The sequence below is a fragment of the Salvia splendens genome, chromosome 16 (assembly GCF_004379255.2).
Source record: "Salvia splendens isolate huo1 chromosome 16, SspV2, whole genome shotgun sequence".
In the NCBI taxonomy this organism is placed as follows: domain Eukaryota; kingdom Viridiplantae; phylum Streptophyta; class Magnoliopsida; order Lamiales; family Lamiaceae; genus Salvia; species Salvia splendens.
In genome coordinates this window covers 9,874,809-9,892,490 of record NC_056047.1, presented here as the reverse complement: position 1 = coordinate 9,892,490, position 17,682 = coordinate 9,874,809, and the positions used below count along the sequence as shown (strand labels likewise).

At 35.7% G+C, this 17,682-nt stretch overlaps 2 protein-coding genes and 1 pseudogene across 3 annotated transcripts; 2 read left to right on the top strand and 1 right to left on the bottom strand.

Moving 5' to 3' along the window:
• The first annotated feature begins 5,386 nt into the window (after positions 1-5,386).
• LOC121771381 lies at positions 5,387-6,921 on the top strand (annotated as a pseudogene).
• A 131-nt stretch (positions 6,922-7,052) lies between these two features.
• On the bottom strand, positions 7,053-8,952 carry LOC121771382 (acyl-acyl carrier protein thioesterase TE3, chloroplastic-like). 2 transcript variants are annotated; one of them, XM_042168164.1, is made up of 5 exons: positions 8,735-8,952; positions 8,193-8,293; positions 7,753-7,860; positions 7,445-7,516; positions 7,053-7,344 (listed from the first exon to the last, which is right to left on the bottom strand). In XM_042168164.1, the coding sequence occupies exons 2-5, from the start codon at positions 8,220-8,222 to the stop codon at positions 7,225-7,227; spliced, it is 330 nt and encodes a 109-aa protein (XP_042024098.1). In that variant the 5' UTR covers positions 8,223-8,293; positions 8,735-8,952; the 3' UTR covers positions 7,053-7,224. The 2 variants fall into 2 exon arrangements, with proteins under 2 accessions (XP_042024098.1, XP_042024099.1); XM_042168165.1 differs by lacking the exon at positions 8,193-8,293.
• A 7,072-nt stretch (positions 8,953-16,024) lies between these two features.
• On the top strand, positions 16,025-17,436 carry LOC121770562 (transcription factor MYB62-like). Its single transcript, XM_042167294.1, has 3 exons — positions 16,025-16,316; positions 16,398-16,527; positions 16,617-17,436. Exons 1-3 carry the CDS (start codon positions 16,166-16,168, stop codon positions 17,146-17,148), a joined length of 813 nt encoding a protein of 270 aa, XP_042023228.1. The 5' UTR covers positions 16,025-16,165; the 3' UTR covers positions 17,149-17,436.
• Positions 17,437-17,682: the final 246 nt, after the last annotated feature.

Genomic DNA, 17,682 nt, shown 5'->3' with positions numbered 1-17,682 from the left:
AAATGGTTTTTGGATCATAAAACAATTTTGTGAGTGTCTCGACCTATATATACCCAGAAATTGAAGGCCTTAGATTTATAATTATATTAAAAATATACATGTTGCTTTGGACTGCTAAATTGAGCTTTGAGAATTAAGATTAGGATTCGGCATCTCGATCGAGCAAATCGAGAGAGATTTTATTAATTTATCCCTACTCTTGTCCATTGATCTTGAGTAAATTATAGTTCAATTCATTTTTATGATATTGTCAGATGATGTACTAATGAACTAAAGTTGCAAAAGTTTTACTGTATAATCTGTGCATTAAATAAGCAATATTCCAATGATGTACTAATGAACTAAAGCTGCAAAAGTTTGTATACTCTTTAGCATTTGGGTTTATTAATTTTGGGCCGCTATCTATTTGATTGTTGGAGTCATTAACTGTAATACTACTATATGATATAATGAAGCCTTGGAAGTTGAAGTAATTGAGGTCCAAATTCATCAGAATTTTGTTTTGCTCTAAATAATTTAATTTTGTTCTATTAGAATACATTGGAAGTTGAAGTAATTGAGGTCCAAATTCATCATAATTTTGTTTTGCTCTAAATAATTTAATTTTGTTCTATTAGAATACATTGAGGATGTTGAAAAGCAAATGTTTTCTCCCTGATAAAATTATAATTCATAGCAAATTAGCCATTCAAATGAAATTGATTACTTACTCCATCTATACAAAAATAGTCTCATTTGTGGACAACACGGATTTTAATGAGAAATTGGTAAAATAGGAGAGAAAGTAGGTAAAGTAAGAGAAATATAAGAAAAAGTAGGTAAAGTGCGGGAGAAAGGAGAAAAAATGACTATAATAAGAGAGATAAACTTTCTAGTTTTAGAAATTGGACTTTTTTTTGACAATCCTAAAATGTTGTTACTTGTTAGTGTTAAAGAAAAATGTGAATAATGTTGTTTAGAATTGTGATTGGTGCTATTATGATACAATCCCATATCTTAGGAAATCCCAATTATTTAGTTATCTTTTGATTCACCAAATCTTTCCATATATTATTATCTTGTTCTATAAGTTAGGGTATATGATTCTAGGATTATAAATAGGGATAGGTTGTTATTATTTGCCTTCATTCAGTCAATCAATAAAATTCTATCTTTCGCCCAAATATTGGCAATACACGAACTCGTGTTTATCTCGCTGCTCGACGGGAACAATTCCCACGCACAGCCACAGCTCTCCGTCGACCCTAAGCCCGCAAGAACCCTCTTTTTTGGCCGTCAATCAGCACCGCCGACCACTGTTAAGGAAACGTCCTTACTCCTTAACAACTGGTGCTTTCATTGAGATCTCACCCTCCCACCATCTCGAACTGAAGCTATACCGCTATCCGACGGAAAACATTCCACGCACGGAAACTGCTTTGGTTGTCGAGCCCGCCTGTCCGCCAAGCTCTAGCCGCCGGACACCTCGACTTTTGCAACGCCCGACGAGAAGGATTCCCGCGTGCCACGTTGAAGTCAGACGATCATCATCCACTACAGCCACGCCTCAGTCCGTCAACATGTCATACGATTATGCCGGCTATCGTCGTCGTCAATACGACCTCCCTCAGCCTGCGCAGCCGTTCCGTCCCTACCAGCCGGTCCAACCACGACGTGCAACCAGCTGGGACCCTCCGGACAGCCGCGATCTGCAGGGTTTTCCACCCTATCAAATTGGTGCTTTCATCGCGATCTCACCCTCCAAAACACCGATCAAATCACAGCTATGTCGCTGCCCGACGGGAATCCACCGTGCACAACAACTAGCCACACCAATCGAACCATAACTACGTCGCTGCCCGACGGGAATCCAACCGCGCACAGCAACTAGTTATGCCTTCCCACCATCTCGAACCAAAGTTACGCCGTTGCCCGACGGAAGACGTTCCGCGCACAACACCAGATTTGGTTTCGATGTTTTCAACTCTCTTCATTGTGTCGTAGTTCCCACCTTGAGGACAAGGTGGATTTCAACCGTGGGGGAATTGATACAAGCATATTTCATATTTTGTTTAGATATTTTAGGGATTCACATATCTTTTTCATATCTTTGTTTTCTTGTTCATAAAGTCAGTTGTTAGCATTATAAATGAGTCTTTATAATCATTTGAGAAATCAATCAAGAATATCAATATTATCGTTCATTCTCTTCTCCAAAGTGAGAAAACCGTCTTGCTCGGCTGGCACTCGCCCGCGACAGACATTTATCGATCGTCGATCTACGGACGCCGATCAGCCTGATAGGAGGTTTATCCTATCATATTCACCTGGATAGATTTTTAAGACGTATCCATCTACATTAGTTAATGCATAAATATATAATAAATTCAATTAATACATCATCCCAAGGATACTTAATGATTTTAATTGGGACCTTTGTATCCATCTCATATTGGAAATTTTGATTTAAAATTCGGAGATCCTTTTCCAACTTTCAAATTCGTGATAATGGGAACGCATTAATTAATTGTCTTACCGTTACCCCTGAATTAGAAAAAGCGGTGGATTTGCACATTTTGGGGCTAAAATTTTGTCCAAGATTATGGAAACTACTTTAATGTCATTTTAATAAATAATCTATCAATTCAAATTGGATTTTTACAGAATACTAAATCCTAAAACATTAATTTTGGTGTAAACCATTTTCGATTATGCAATTGGATTTTTACAGAATACTAAATCCTAAAACATTAATTTTGGTGTAAACCATTTTCGATTATGCGAGTGGGCGTCGTTTATTTCGGTTGAAAATGAATTTTTTTTTGTTTTTTTAAACATTCAGAAAAAATTCAAAAAAAAAATTCCAAAATTATACTAGCAGTTTATAGACGTTTTTTACAAATTTTAATTTTTTTTTGTATTTTTAAGCCCTCAATCACTTCTATAAATATCAAATCATTCCCACAAATTAATCCACAAAAAAGCTCTCTATTCTCACTCAAACACTCTCAAACACTCTACATTTTTCATCTCAAAACATTATTCTTCTCCCAAATTTAATCCATTCATGGATCCATTTGAGCAAATGCGTCGAATAATGGAAGAATCGCTAGAAGAAGATCGACGTAGGGAGGGGGAGGAAGCCGCGGCGCCTCAAAGGCGATCCCGGACTAACATCCATCGTAACCGGGAGGAAGCCGCCGCAAAGTTGGTACGCGATTACTTCTGTGAGAACCCGGTATGGGGAGAGACCTACTTCCGTCGCCGTTTCCGCATGCAAAAACGGCTATTTCTGCATATCGCAAATACATTGGCAGCCCGGGAAGAGTTCTTCCAAGAAGGGTTCGACGTCGTTGGCCGTCCCAGTCACACTACGTTCCAGAAATGTACTGCAGCAATCCGTCAGCTTGCTACTGGACAAACGGCGGATTTATTCGACGAATACCTGCACATTGGGGAAAGCACTGGGAGAATGTGTTTGATGAACTTCTGCAAAGGCGTCCGGGCAGCCTTCACCGACAAATTTCTCCGGAAGCCAAGCTCCGCATATTGTCAGTTTCTGCTCCGACTTCACGAACAAGTGCATGGATTCCCCGGGATGCTTGGCAGCGTCGATTGCATGCATTGACAATGTAAGAATTGCCCTGTGGCGTGGAGAAGGTCATACACGTGCGGCCACAAAGGCACCCACCCCACCGTTATACTCGAGGTCGTTGCCGACTACCGGCTATGGATTTGGCATGCGTATTTCGGGGTCCCCGGATCGAACAACGACGTCAACGTGCTCAACCAATCCGACCTCTGCAGTGAAGTTTTGAATGGTAAAGCGTCGGCCATCAACTTCATCGCTAACAATCGTCAGTATAAAATGGGGTACTATCTTGCCGACGACATCTATCCGAAGTGACCAACCTTCGTGAAGGCGTTCAACAGGCCGATGAACGAAAAACAAGATCTTTTTGCGCAGAAACAAGAGGCTGCTAGCAAGGATATGGAGAGAGCGTTCGGGGTTCTCCAAGCTCGCTTCAACATTATCAAAGCCCCGGCTCGTACGTGGTTCATGGAGAATATGGTCGACATCATGTATACGTGTATAATCTTGCACAACATGATTGTCGCCGACGAAGGACATGAGACGGGAAATTGGTTCGACCCTGAAACCCCGGGAAGCTCTACCGCAAGTAGTCCACCTCGCAGTAGAATGCATCCGTCTATGCAAGATCGGTTGTCTGTTCGGGCAAGGACACGTGATTCTACCGCCCCATGCCCAACTCCAGGAGGATCTAATGGAGCACATTTGGGCAAAATTTGGCAACTAGTAGACGCACATGATCGCTATTAGACAACTCTTTCTTCTGCTTCTTTGAGTTTTGAGATTTTGAATTTAGAGAGAGTGAGCGGAAGATTTTAAATTATATAATTTTTATTTTTTTAGGATTTTATTAATGTGGTTTTTTATTTTTTTAGAATTTTAAGTTGTAATTTATTTTATTTAATGAAGTGTGTTTTTATTAATTGAATTTGTTGGAAATAAAAATAAAAAATAAAATTGAATGAATAGTTAAGGGATGAGATGGTTAAGAGATGGAGGGTTGCAGGTGATGTCTCTTAGTTAAGAGATGTGATGAAAAGTACAGTGTGGCCCATTAATAGTGAAGAGATGAGACGATTAAGAGATGAATAAGGAGACAACGTTGCGGATAGGGATGTTAATCGGGCCGGCCCACCGGGTTTCGGGCCGACCCTACTTGGGTTGTGGGTCAATCGGGTGCGGGCTAATCGGGTTGAGATTTTTTCGGGTTATAAAAATTCAACCCTAACCCTAAACGCTCGGGTTTCGGGCTGGCCCAGCGGGTTAATCGGGTTGCTACCGATAAAATTAACATGCGATTAATCCAATAAATAATGACGAAAATTAGTTATATTTATAAAATATGAATATTTAGTTATGATAAATTTGAGATTTATACTTAAACTCAAACACAAACATGATCAAATACTAATATTTGAGATTTGTGTAAAATAAAACATAAATTTAAATATTTTAAAGCATGTTTTAAAACATGTTTATAAATTTAAATATTTATTAATGAATTAGAAGTTTCTAATTTATTTATTTATTTATTATTATATTAATAAAAATTTAATATATAATTTATATGTTTAATATAAAATTGAATGTTATTTTTTAGTTATCTATATTATAAAAATAATCAATGAAATTGTCCAATTCGGAGTCAAACAAATAGAACAATAGAAATTTTATCGGGTTTTCGGGCCAGCCCATCGGGTTTTCGAGTTTGACCCTAACGGGTTGCGGGTTAATCGGGTGCGGGCTAATCGGGTTGTAATTTTATCGGGCTAGAAATTTTCAACCCTAACCCTATAAATTTGGCGGGTTATTCGGGTCAGCCCACGGGTTGCGGGCTACATTGACATCCCTAGTTGCGGATGACCTTAAGAAATGGCTTTATGCAAAATTGAGATATTAACATTTGCAGTACTTGTATTCTACATACCAATTGCCCAATGTTGGGGAATCGATGGCCATCTCATTGTCTGCAAACTTGCACAGGTTCTTACCTTCCTGAATTTCACCTTTTACACGTTTCATCAGCCAAGGTTGAGCAAAGCAGCAGAAGATGCTGTATCACAACTTTTGCCATCATATGCAGACAATGATCTCGGCAGCCTGTGCTCGTGGGCAGACCGTGTCAAGTTTAGATATCACTGGTCGTCGCCACTTCATTTCATCAACTCCCCAGACGATCTCTGCAACTATCAGTACAACAGTGAGCATGAAATTCCAGCCCCTTTTGTTATCATCAGGAAAAGATTCTTGAAATGTGAGAATAAAATAAATTTTTCTTTCTGCACATAAGGGGATTGCAAGGATGAAGATGGAATACAAGACATATGTGTGGCAGGAGCAATCAACAATTACACCACTCAGCTCCTGAGCTATCGAGATACTTCGTCTACATGTAATTCTATCAAAAAAATTTAAGTTTCAATACTTGCTTTTCTTCTTGAATATGTAATGATCTGAACTCCACAACCCTCAGATAATCTGACAGAAGCACTTCTTTTCCTGTCACATTTCATGGGGGACATTCATCAGGTAATTGCTGCCACTTCATTTTTTCCGAGCTCACAGTATATACGATGTTATTAAATATTCGTTTCCAAAAAATGCAGCCTGTACATGTAGGATTTACTTCAGATATAAAGGGGCTAACACTATTGATGTTCATTGGTACAAGAGGAAAGCAAATCTTCATCATGTGAGTTTTCCGTGAAACACACCCGCATATTCAAGATCCCATTTTTTCAAATAGAAATGCACTCAATGTAATTCTACAGGTGTGGGATTCTAGCATCATTGAGACCGCAGAGGAAACATTTTACAATTCTGAAGTGGATGAACTTATCAGTGCACTCGACAAGAACATATCAGTGAGTAACCTTATTCTACCTTACCAGAGTCCCACCATTTCTGCCAATGTTATGTAGTCGTGCTGACACTCGTAGCCTGTCCCTTGAAATATTCCAGACTGTATGGTCCAACCAAGCTAAGGCGTGGGGAGCCTGCAGCAAAACATCTTGTCCAGATGTGTAAGTTCAAGCACAAATGCCTTGAAATCAAGCTTGAAACAACAGATGCTTCACAAACTAAAAACTGAACACACTTGGTTTATAATGCAGATATGCATCTGAAGGTATCAAAGCAGCATGTGAGTGGGCATACAAAGGCGTCGAGGAAGATTCAGTGCTTGGAGGGAGGCACATACATACCTGTTTTTCCTGCAACGATCTTTTGTAATCCGCCTCATATAATAATTTTTGCTACTTGTGCAGATGACTACTTTCTGTCCCGTAGGCCAGTGGTCAATCTGCGGTTAGCTCAAGGCGGAGTTCGCTTGGCAGCCACGCTCAACCGAATATTTGGATGATTATGTTTCAACTTTGCCTTAAACCAGATACATTGGTGAAATACTGTTACAGTTTTAAGGAGCTTTCAATTTGAGGATAGTCCCAAACAATCATTTTCTTTGCAAGAATGTCAAAAGTTCTGATCAATTAAAATTTATCACAGTTTATTTATTTCAAATGAAGAGTTCAAAGAGTCACTAACTAGCATCATACATAATTAAAAAGGTTAAATTTGATGAAACAATTGGTCGTAAGCTGTCACTTCCCACAATTGACATCCCATATGAATTCCAATTATGGATTCCACCAAGTTCAGTTTGCCTCTTCGTGCCGTTGAAACTGAACCAACTTAGATCTCAGTTCAGCAGGGATTCGGACAGGACGATAGTTTTTGTCAAGCCAAACTGCTGTTGCTGTTGCCTCCAGAACAGGCTGGGCAGAGACGTTTAGAGCATTTAGAACAGCCACTTGGAAAGCTTCCAGCTAATGCTAGTATCAAATAATGATAAAAAAAAGATCACATATTGGATACCTCTAGGCTAGGAAGTTTGTAGATGAAATGTTCAAAGAAGAGTCGAACAGCAGATGAGTCGGCCACCCTCACCTTCACAACGAAGTTGTCTCCACTCCGTTAAAATATGGCATATAAGGTATGATTAGAAAAATCACATTGGCATAACAAATGGCAAGTGGTTTATCAGCTTCTCAACTATAATGAGAATGCCAGTGACTAATTTTTCTGTTTTTACTTTCTACAAAACAAATTCAACCATCATTTTGGTTGAGGGAAAAATGCATAATCCATAAAACACAGCCATTATATTTATATGATAATCGTACCCTTAGAGGAGCAAGAAACTTGAGTGTCAATTCTTGTAAAGCCAATGCATCACCAGTTCGTGCCACTTGGTCAGCATTCACTCCAATCCTCTCCAGAAGCTCGACGACCTGCTTATGTATTGGAGAGGTGAGCTGCTTAAAGCTAAACATGACGATAATAACTTCTACAAATCTATCTTAGAAGGAGCTTGGTAAGCTTAGTTTTATAGCTTTTTGGAGCTCAGCCAAACACCCTTTTAGTGAATTCGATTGTTTATTACTACTAAAAAGCATGTCCACTCAGCTTGTCTTGTTCTATGACTTGAATTTAGTCTTCATAAAGCCTCAATCGAAATTATGCGCATTACAATAACCATTCCTTTCAATCGAAAAACAATAAGATACGAGTGTTAAGATCAACGTAATATAACTTGGCAAAGATATTAGAAAAGCAGTCTCACCATGTTGGCAATAACTTGCATAAACAGCATTATTCACAACACCATATTGATCTAACTCATAGTCTAGAACTTTCAGTTCAACTTCATGGAACCCCCGCATTCTGGAAACATAAATTATGTAAAACATCAATATTTACGACTTAGGCCTTACCAGATAAGCGGCATAAGCCACTGCCAACACAGCGTGAAATTAAGTTAAAATGAACCAAAAAAATAAACTACACGAACTTTGCCCCAATACACAACTTTTAGATTTTGCTCAGACTTGACATCATGTCATTTTCTCCAAGTTTCAATTTTCGACGAAATTAGAAGCATGGACAAACCAATTTGCAGATATTAGACAGCAAGACATCAAGAGCATATCTTCGATACAATCAAGATTCAAGACTAGATAGAGTAGAATAATGAGCACCAGGAATCTCAAATCAAGAATGGAGTCATAACAGGCCATCAAAATTTTCAAACTGAAATCTCGAGGAAAAGAAAACAGACAGCAATTAAATTAGAAGAGGAAAGAAATTGTGAAGACCCTTTTCCACCTTTGAAATCAAACGGCAGAGCATTGCAGCTCCTCACCCGTGAGTAGGACAAGCTGACACGAGGCAGGCTGTTTTGCCGGGGATCGGCCGGAAAATATACAGAGGGCCGCAAAAAGTGAACGCCGACGTAGTAGTCACGTGAGCGTTGGACGGGTTAAACAGTCCATTTCTGTTAGAATTTGGGTTTCACTGTTTTCCGTTGGTTCGCATATTATTTGAGATTCTTGCAAATTAAGGTTGTTATATGCCAATATTAATTATGTGTAACATTATTTTAGATTAATTATTGGATCCAACACACTCAACCAAACAATATTTAAAATCTTGTCTAGCCCACTAAATTACACACCCCTAGTATTATTGAACACAAAAATGTGGGTTGAAAATATTTAAAAAAAAACAATTGTGTGTTAGCCTAGTTATACAATAATTAATGACTATAAGCAAATACTCCACTACTGTATTTTATATTCAATTAGTTAGTTATTAATTAACAGATAATCAAACTAAATAGCAAGATAATTAACAATTAAATCAATAACTAACATTTTAATTTTGATTTGATTCAGATTATTTTTAAAAAAAAAAGTCAGTTAAAAGTTATAATTAATAACTAATTGATTGTATATAACTGAATAAAACAATTAAAATGTTAATAAATACTAGTACTCCATATGTTAGAATCAATGTATCAAGAGCGCAGGTGGAATTGATTGAGTGTGTTTAAAATGTCACAACGTTCACCATTATATATTCATTTGAAGTGATGGGTTAAAATGGAAAAGTAAACAAACTAGAAATCGATGTTGAGAATTAAAAGTGGGACGATATTAAAGCTATATGACCAAATTTTGTATAACCAAAAACTGATTTATTTGAGGAAAAATTGGCTTATTTATGCATTTTATTAAAATATATGGACGCATATATAGTACATGGAACATGCATAATATTGTGGTCATAAATTAATAATTTGTGTATAGTTTTTTTACTTTTTTGGAACCATAAAATTTAATTAATTTATACTTTAATTCAAATTTGAAAAGCAATAGAAAGACAATACAAATATAAAAATAAAAAAATTGAAAAAGAAGTTGAAGGCTAATCAAATCTTTTTAATTTATCCACTAACTATATTTATTATTTTAATATATAATTAATGCATCAACGTACTAATATAGCTTTATTTTTATTGTACAAAATTTAGTTGTTTATCATCGTTCAATTAAGCCAAAACAACCTCATTTGCATATTGAACTTCTTACCTTGGGATAATTGTGAAACACACGAATCTAGTCTTTGTATACTTGCATTTTTTGAATGTTGAGTTTCCCCCGTCAATAATACTCCCTCCGTCCCACGTTATTTGAAGCGTTTATTTTCGACACGAGATTTAAGAAAGTTGTGTTTAGTGAGTTAAATAAAGTAAAATAAAGTAGAAGGGAGAATAAAATAAGAGAGGGGGGAGAAGGTAAAGTAAAAGAAATAATAAAGTAAGTATGATTAGATGTTTTGTTTTTAGCTAAAAAAAAAAAGAAATGACTCAAGTAACTTGGAACAATCCAAAATGGATTACGACTCAAGTAACTTGGGACAGAGGGAGTAGTAATTCTTTTCATTCTCTTGTGTGTTCCTGATGTGGTCTCGGTTTGAGGGGAGGTTTGTTGGGTACAAACCCATCCCATATCGGATGAGAGGGGACTGGGAAGATATATACTCTCTCCGTCCACGAAAAATAGGGCTATTCTAATACTCTCTATATTATTCTCTCTCTTACTTTTCTTTCTATCCACTTTAACTATTTATTATCATTTTTCCAAAACGATGGATAAAAATGGAATAGCCCTATTTTTCATGGACGGAGGGAGTATAATTCATGTCCAACCCCAATTAGTATGAGGTCTTTTGGGGGTAATCCAAAAACAAATCCATACGGATTTGGCTCCATCCAAAACGGACAATATCAAAGTAATGTGCAGTCGACGATCCCAACAATAAGAGAGTAAATAAATAATTTTTATGTCTATTTTGTATATGCTCCTATATATAATTCTAAATTGAGTTCTTTCGCTTGCTTTTTCTCGATTCTTGCATCAATTTTGATTCTTAAAAGAGTAGCAACATCATTAAACATAGGCTTTGGCGAACGGGCTGTTATAAACTTCGGGACTTATTTTATGTAATTTTATTTGTTTATTTATAGACTAGAAGCCGATTGTGGTTTGTTTTATGTTTACTAACGAATGATTGTTTAGTTATAACTTAATCAATTGTTTCACTGAACCGCATTTGAGTACAAGAAATTTTATCATATGATATTATCATACTTTTTGTCGCATTCAGTGTGTGTGACAGCGTACCATGCATGCGTTCATAAACTTTATTACTCGTACAAGCCATCATAATTTCATTTGGGAGTAATATAGGTGATTATGAAAGAAGAACTTTATTACTTTAATAATTATAGTCTATACTCTAAAGTCACCACAGCCCACGCTCAATCAAGAAATTGAAAATTATACCCGTACAAGCCATCATAATTTCATTTTTTTTAATATGTGAACGAGTTCAACATCTTTTAATAGGTGCAATGAATTTTCTCACTATATTCAAATCAAATGTGTTACTTTGTTTGAATTCAATATACTTTGTTCTACAACAATTAGTATACTTCTATTGTTGAGCTTGAGATTGTACACATTCATCGGTTGTATTATGATACGATTGATATCATGCGTTTATTAAAATTTTCACATTATTATTATTGACAATCGCCCGACAGTACGCCATCATTCCGATATGAACAAAAGAAAAAGTTTCAACTACTCGATCTTTAATATCCATGGACTACTGCACCTCACATGTTACATTAAAGTCCATCTATATCTTTTTCCATTGAATCAATTATTGCAATTTGAATGAATATGTATCATGTACCAGAATTACATTTCTAAGGCCACATGAAAAGTATCAACTTTCCATATATCCATAAATAGATAAAAATAAAAGATAAAATTGTTTATCACGCGTGTATTAACGTTTTCACATTATGAAAATCGACAATCGTCTGACAGTATGCAATCACTGCGATGGAAACCTAAAAACTTTCGACTATCCGATCCTCCATATCCATGGACTCCACCTTACACGTTACATTGTCCACCTATATCTTCTCCACTGATTCAATTATTGAAATATGCAGGAATATGAATCATATCCAAGAAATACACTTCTAAAGCCACATGAAAAGTATCAACTTCCCTTAGAGACGTAATTGGATAAAAAACAAAGCATCAATCTCAACTGTGCATACCCTACTACCTAAACTAGAAACGCCTTCTTTATTGTTGATCAAGTCAAGCTATCTCACATCAATAATTGATTCTCATCCTATCTCACTTTTAGTTATATCCATTTTCAACTTTTCCATCCTTGGTTTATTTAGTTAAAGTACAATTTTGAGGTGTCAAAGTTTGGGCTCAGCTTCTGAGCTTGAGCCCCTTGTCGTGCGACCTAATTAACGGTGGTTTGTGGACCGAAGCCTTTTGATTTGGGTAGGGTCAGGCTAAGCCTGCTCATTGTTCAGTCCTGGTCAAATTTGACAAATCTATCAATATAAATTAAGAGTTTTCATATTCTCATTCCACTACAAAAATTTACGACGCAAAAGAAAGTGTCCCTACGTTGGGGAAATTCTCTTAATTTTTTATTTTTTTAGGATGCTTCTATTTTTATCCTCTAATTTTAGTTAGAGCACTAACAATAATGACACTTTATGAAGCGTTGCCGTTGGTGGTATAATTAGACACACAAATTAGCATACTTAAAAGCATTAAAAAGTGTCATTATCCGAATTTTTTTATTGTAGTGTTCTTTTCTGGCTTCACTCATCTAATAAAAGTACATTGTGTCTTGTTAATTGAGATCTTTGTACTGCAGTCTACACCTAAGTACATATTTTGATACATGCTTGGAACTCCATGTATAAGCATTGGGTATAACTAATTATAGATTTCATACAATTAGTATTAATTATAGATGGTTGTAATAAAAGTGAATTCCGAGTACTGCGTATTAGTTTAGCTCATGATTTTCTCATGACACAAAATTCTATTTAGATCGCACCATCCTTCATTTTATTTCAAAATGTGAGTCCGAAAAAGCAGCATGATGTCATGATTAAGACAATCGTTGAACATCGCCAAAGTCGATTAAAGATTCGCAGTTAATATACTACAAATATAGGGAGAAGATGAAATTAAATATCTTCACCTATGTTAATTAAGAATTTTTATAGACATTAATCTTTGTATGATCTACAATTTTCATAAAAATACACGTGATGTATAAATTGTTTAACATACAAGAAGCACCAACATAAAAGAAATTAATTATATGTAATATAAATTTTAAGATACATTAATATATGGTGTATTTCAACGTAAATATTCATGATCAAAGAGTTGAAAATAGGTCTTATTCTCATAATAGTGAATGATTTTAATTTGAATTTTTAATATAATACGCCATGAATTAAGTAGTTACTCAGGACTCGTTCGCTTCTTCAGAGACGGAATTGGCATATATATTACTTGAGCATAATTCAACGAGTAGGGCCCACAACTACCGAAATTAGTTCTGGCGTTCGCTTTCTGTGTTTTGGGCCCAGAATTTGTCCATTATTCATTTTGTGTATAAATAAATAAAACAATATATATTACGAAATGACTTTTCTACCCTCTAAAAATTTCAAATCAATTGGACTCCCCGCTCTCCTCAATTTATAGGCCGTCGGCGGTGCGATTTGGAGTGGAAGTTCACAGTGTAGGTCTGCAATCACATGGTCTACTCTGTGTGGACCGCAATGCAACCAGCCAATTCCCCAAAATTACAACAGTTGCATACCACAGTGACAACGTACCTTTGTAACCCATGAAATCTCCCGATCTGCAAGCCGCTGCAATTCGTCAAGAACAAGAACCAGACCAATCAATCCTTTGCAGAGAATGGGGCGATTTTTAATTCACCCCAACATATAATGAGCTAGTCGTGAAATTTGTCAATTTTTAAGGATGCTTGGTTAGAGGTATGCTAATCACAACAACTATGACATTCTGCTAGGTTTGATGGAGTTTGAATTTGGGTACTGCAAATGAACATTTACTGAGAGAAAGAGGGCGGAGAGAGAAAATGACAAGGGTAATTGGGGAAACTTCCAGCAGAATTCTTGGTGTTGTTCTCGATGCAGCAATAAAAAGCACCGCCTCCCCACAATTTGAATTTCGTCATTTATGCACCGAACAGTGCGGCCTGGGCATTTACTTAAGCAAATATGATACACCGAACCCCCGTAATTAATTTCATTTCTGTCCATATCGGGCTAAGCGAACGAGTCCTAATGATTAATATTCAGTAGTACTACTATTAATTAGAGTAACGTGAATTATAGCACGTTGTTGGTGGAATTAAAAAGTTAGTAATACAGACTAACCAGACTAGCTAGTCAAGGACGTTTCTTTGCAGCAGAATTTCCTTGCATACGAAGAGCCACAGAAATCGATATCACAAAACGACATAACAATTCATTTAGAAACATTCATTTTTTTTTCTTTTCCTGCTCATTTCCTTGTTATTTCTTTCCATTTTAATTAATGAGAGGCTGCGGTATACATTTATATAGTACAATGTACATCATCATTCCATATTTGTATTAGTTATATATTATTCGTTTATAATTTTGTTGGACTCAAATCTTGCTTGTCGTTTTTTGATCAGTTATCTGAATGAGTTGACAAATCAATCTCAGAGGTATGTGTGTGTATAAATGTCGTTCAATTAATGCCCAATTTCGATTACTATAGTACTCCATGTGCTAATTTCTCTTTTATCTTCTACGTCAAAGCTTTCACGTAGATTAGGAGTATAATTAAGTTGTTCAAATGTGGAGTAAAAAAGAGTCAAATTAATACAATTGTAATAATTGTTTATGGGAAAGGATTTCTAATGAAGATATTCAACTAAATTATTTTTTTAATTTTCCCTTATATATATATATATATTATTTAATTTTAGAAAATAAAGGGTAGAGCAACTTGTGCGAACTCAGATTTACATTTACTCATATGTTGTATTGTTAGTATACTAAACATATTTATTACCTTAATTCCCTATGGAATACTTTATGTTGATAAAATGATGGTATAAAGATGAAAAGGTATTGTAATCTCAATAATAGTACTATAAATTAGTGAAAAAATATAAATCAAACATATGATTCCTAGATTAAATAATCCTTAATTCTCTTGCACCAAATTAAAGGCCTCGTTTTTCCACATTTACCTAAGCATCAAAAATATATTGAGCTGATTAGAAACTAAAGAAGAAGAAGAAGAAAAATGAATCCACAAGAATGTGACAGCTGACTTCAATACATTAATTCAACATAATTTATTTTGTCATCACATAAAATGTCACTTTAACCGGATAAACACAAATAGCGTGCAGCTTGTTTAATCACGCAATAAATCCCCCCTTGGTGTGTGGTTTTAATTTGCCTCTGTTCTTACCTTTTAATTTTAAAATTTTGTGAGTTCCCTTTTCACGATTTTACCTACCAACCAAACAATATCTTGTAAATTCAAAATTATTGATTGTATCGAAATATACAAAATGAAATGCAATCCCTAATTTTCTTAGGATTATTCAAATTCAATCAATATATTTACACCACGTACATTAAAAAAATCGGTTAAGGTCACTTTTTAATACTATTAATTAAGGACGATAATTTGTGCGTCTAACTATACCACAAATGCTTTATTAAGTATTTTTATTGTTGGTATCTCAATTAAAATTATTGGAAACAAACAGAAGCGTCATTAAAAAGTAGTAACAAATTATTGATAACCTGTCCTCAATTGCTTTCTTTTGCGTCAAAAAAATAATTTTATATCCTTAAAAGATAAGTTTTTTATAATCTATACATCCCTCTCAATTATCATTGATTTCAGTCTGAACCCAATTTCTCTACACTTTGCTTAATTAATCTCATGTTGGTATTTTATAACGGGTTAGTATTTCTTTGAATAATCGCTTCTGAATAAATAAAATCCAATTAATAAACGCTCATATATGATATACTAGTACTATTCAATTAGTTATTCCAACAAGGCAGGTGGAGTTTCCGCCGACTTAGATGCTCACTCAAAGAGTATTCCTCTTCAGTTCAAATCATAGAAAATTCTGCTATGTGGGCTATATCCAAAGTCTAGTAGTACTACTAAAACAAAATATTCTCTTTCTTTACCTCATTAATTTTAATTTATTTTAAATCTCAATTAAAACACCAACCACACTATAAAAATATGTCGTGGGGTTTGGGCTGAAAACCACCTTAGCTTACCTCATCACAATCCTTTCTATTTTGCTAAAATGAACAGTAATTCAAAAGGCAACATGAATATGTATGAATGCGAGAGCGAGCTTCGAAGAGGGCCATGGACTCTTGAAGAAGACAATCTTCTCATTCAGTATGTTTCTTCTCACGGTGAAGGCCGCTGGAATTCCTTATCCAAATTTGCTGGTATATTTCATCATTCCTTAACTCTCTATACAAAATTTATGAAAAGAATAATTTTTTTTATATACTCCATTTTGTGTGCAGGGCTGAAGAGAACAGGAAAGAGTTGCAGATTGAGATGGCTCAACTATTTGAAGCCTGACATTAAGAGAGGAAACCTCACCCCTCATGAGCAGCTCTTGATTCTTGAACTCCACTCCAAATGGGGAAATAGGTCTCATTTTCTGACATAACACATTAATATTCTATTACTATTTATAAATTCGAATTTGACCATTTTAATTTAATTATATACGATGATAGATGGTCGAAAATTGCGCAGCATTTGCCAGGAAGAACAGACAACGAGATCAAGAATTATTGGAGAACGAGGGTGCAGAAGCAAGCCCGACAACTCAAAGTGGATTCCAACAGCAAGAAATTCCTCGAAGCAATCCGCACGTTTTGGATGCCAAGATTAATGGAGAAAATGGAGCAAAATTCGCCGCCAATGTCACCTCCCTCCTCCTCCTCCGCGGTCCCCTCATCGCCGGCCATAAGCCAGCTGGCGCCTCCAGATTCGCTCTGTCTGAATCCGGTGAAAAATTCAGACAGTAATAATATTCTACTCGAGCAAATCTCAAGCCCCTCTATGAACTTAACGGCGGTTAAAAACCAGCCGGAAATTCCAATTGAGGAAAGTTACTACAATGTGGGATTTCCGAGCTGCTACAATGACATGCAGGGGCAGGAGATTTTTCTCCCAGATTGCCACGTGGCGGAGATTGATTGGTTCGGGGAGGATCTGTACAGCACCTTTTGGAACACGGATGAGTTGTGGCAGTTTAGGAAGTGATCAGGATTGGGAAGATCCATGTAGATAGATATTAGTACTACTTAATTAGGAAGTCTCTTAATTAATTAAGTGGCTCTTGCTTTTAGTAGGGGTAGGGCCAACAAAAAGGTCTGTATTAAGTGATGTATATTAGGCTTAATCAAGATTCAAGAACTTAATTAGGTTTTATTAGTTCTAACTATGTAATAGATTGGGCTTCACTAATCTTTAATGTGAGGCTTTCTACTTTCTCCTTTGTGTGGTCTAATCAAACTTTGTTCTCACATGAAGTGTTTGTCTCATTTTAATGCTTGTTCGCTTATTTTGACTCGGTAGGGCTGCATTTTGATATAGTACATTGTACATTACTACTTACATAATTAAATATCTCTTTTTAGTACTTTTAAGTGTTTAAAAATATTTAAGATGTACTTAATTATCAAACTTTTCTTTTATGTAGAATAAATTCACTTTGGATATCGCGAAATGATCATTATAAGTGGGAATATATATGTTGAACTGACTTTTTTTGTAACTTTATGAAGATATTTTTAA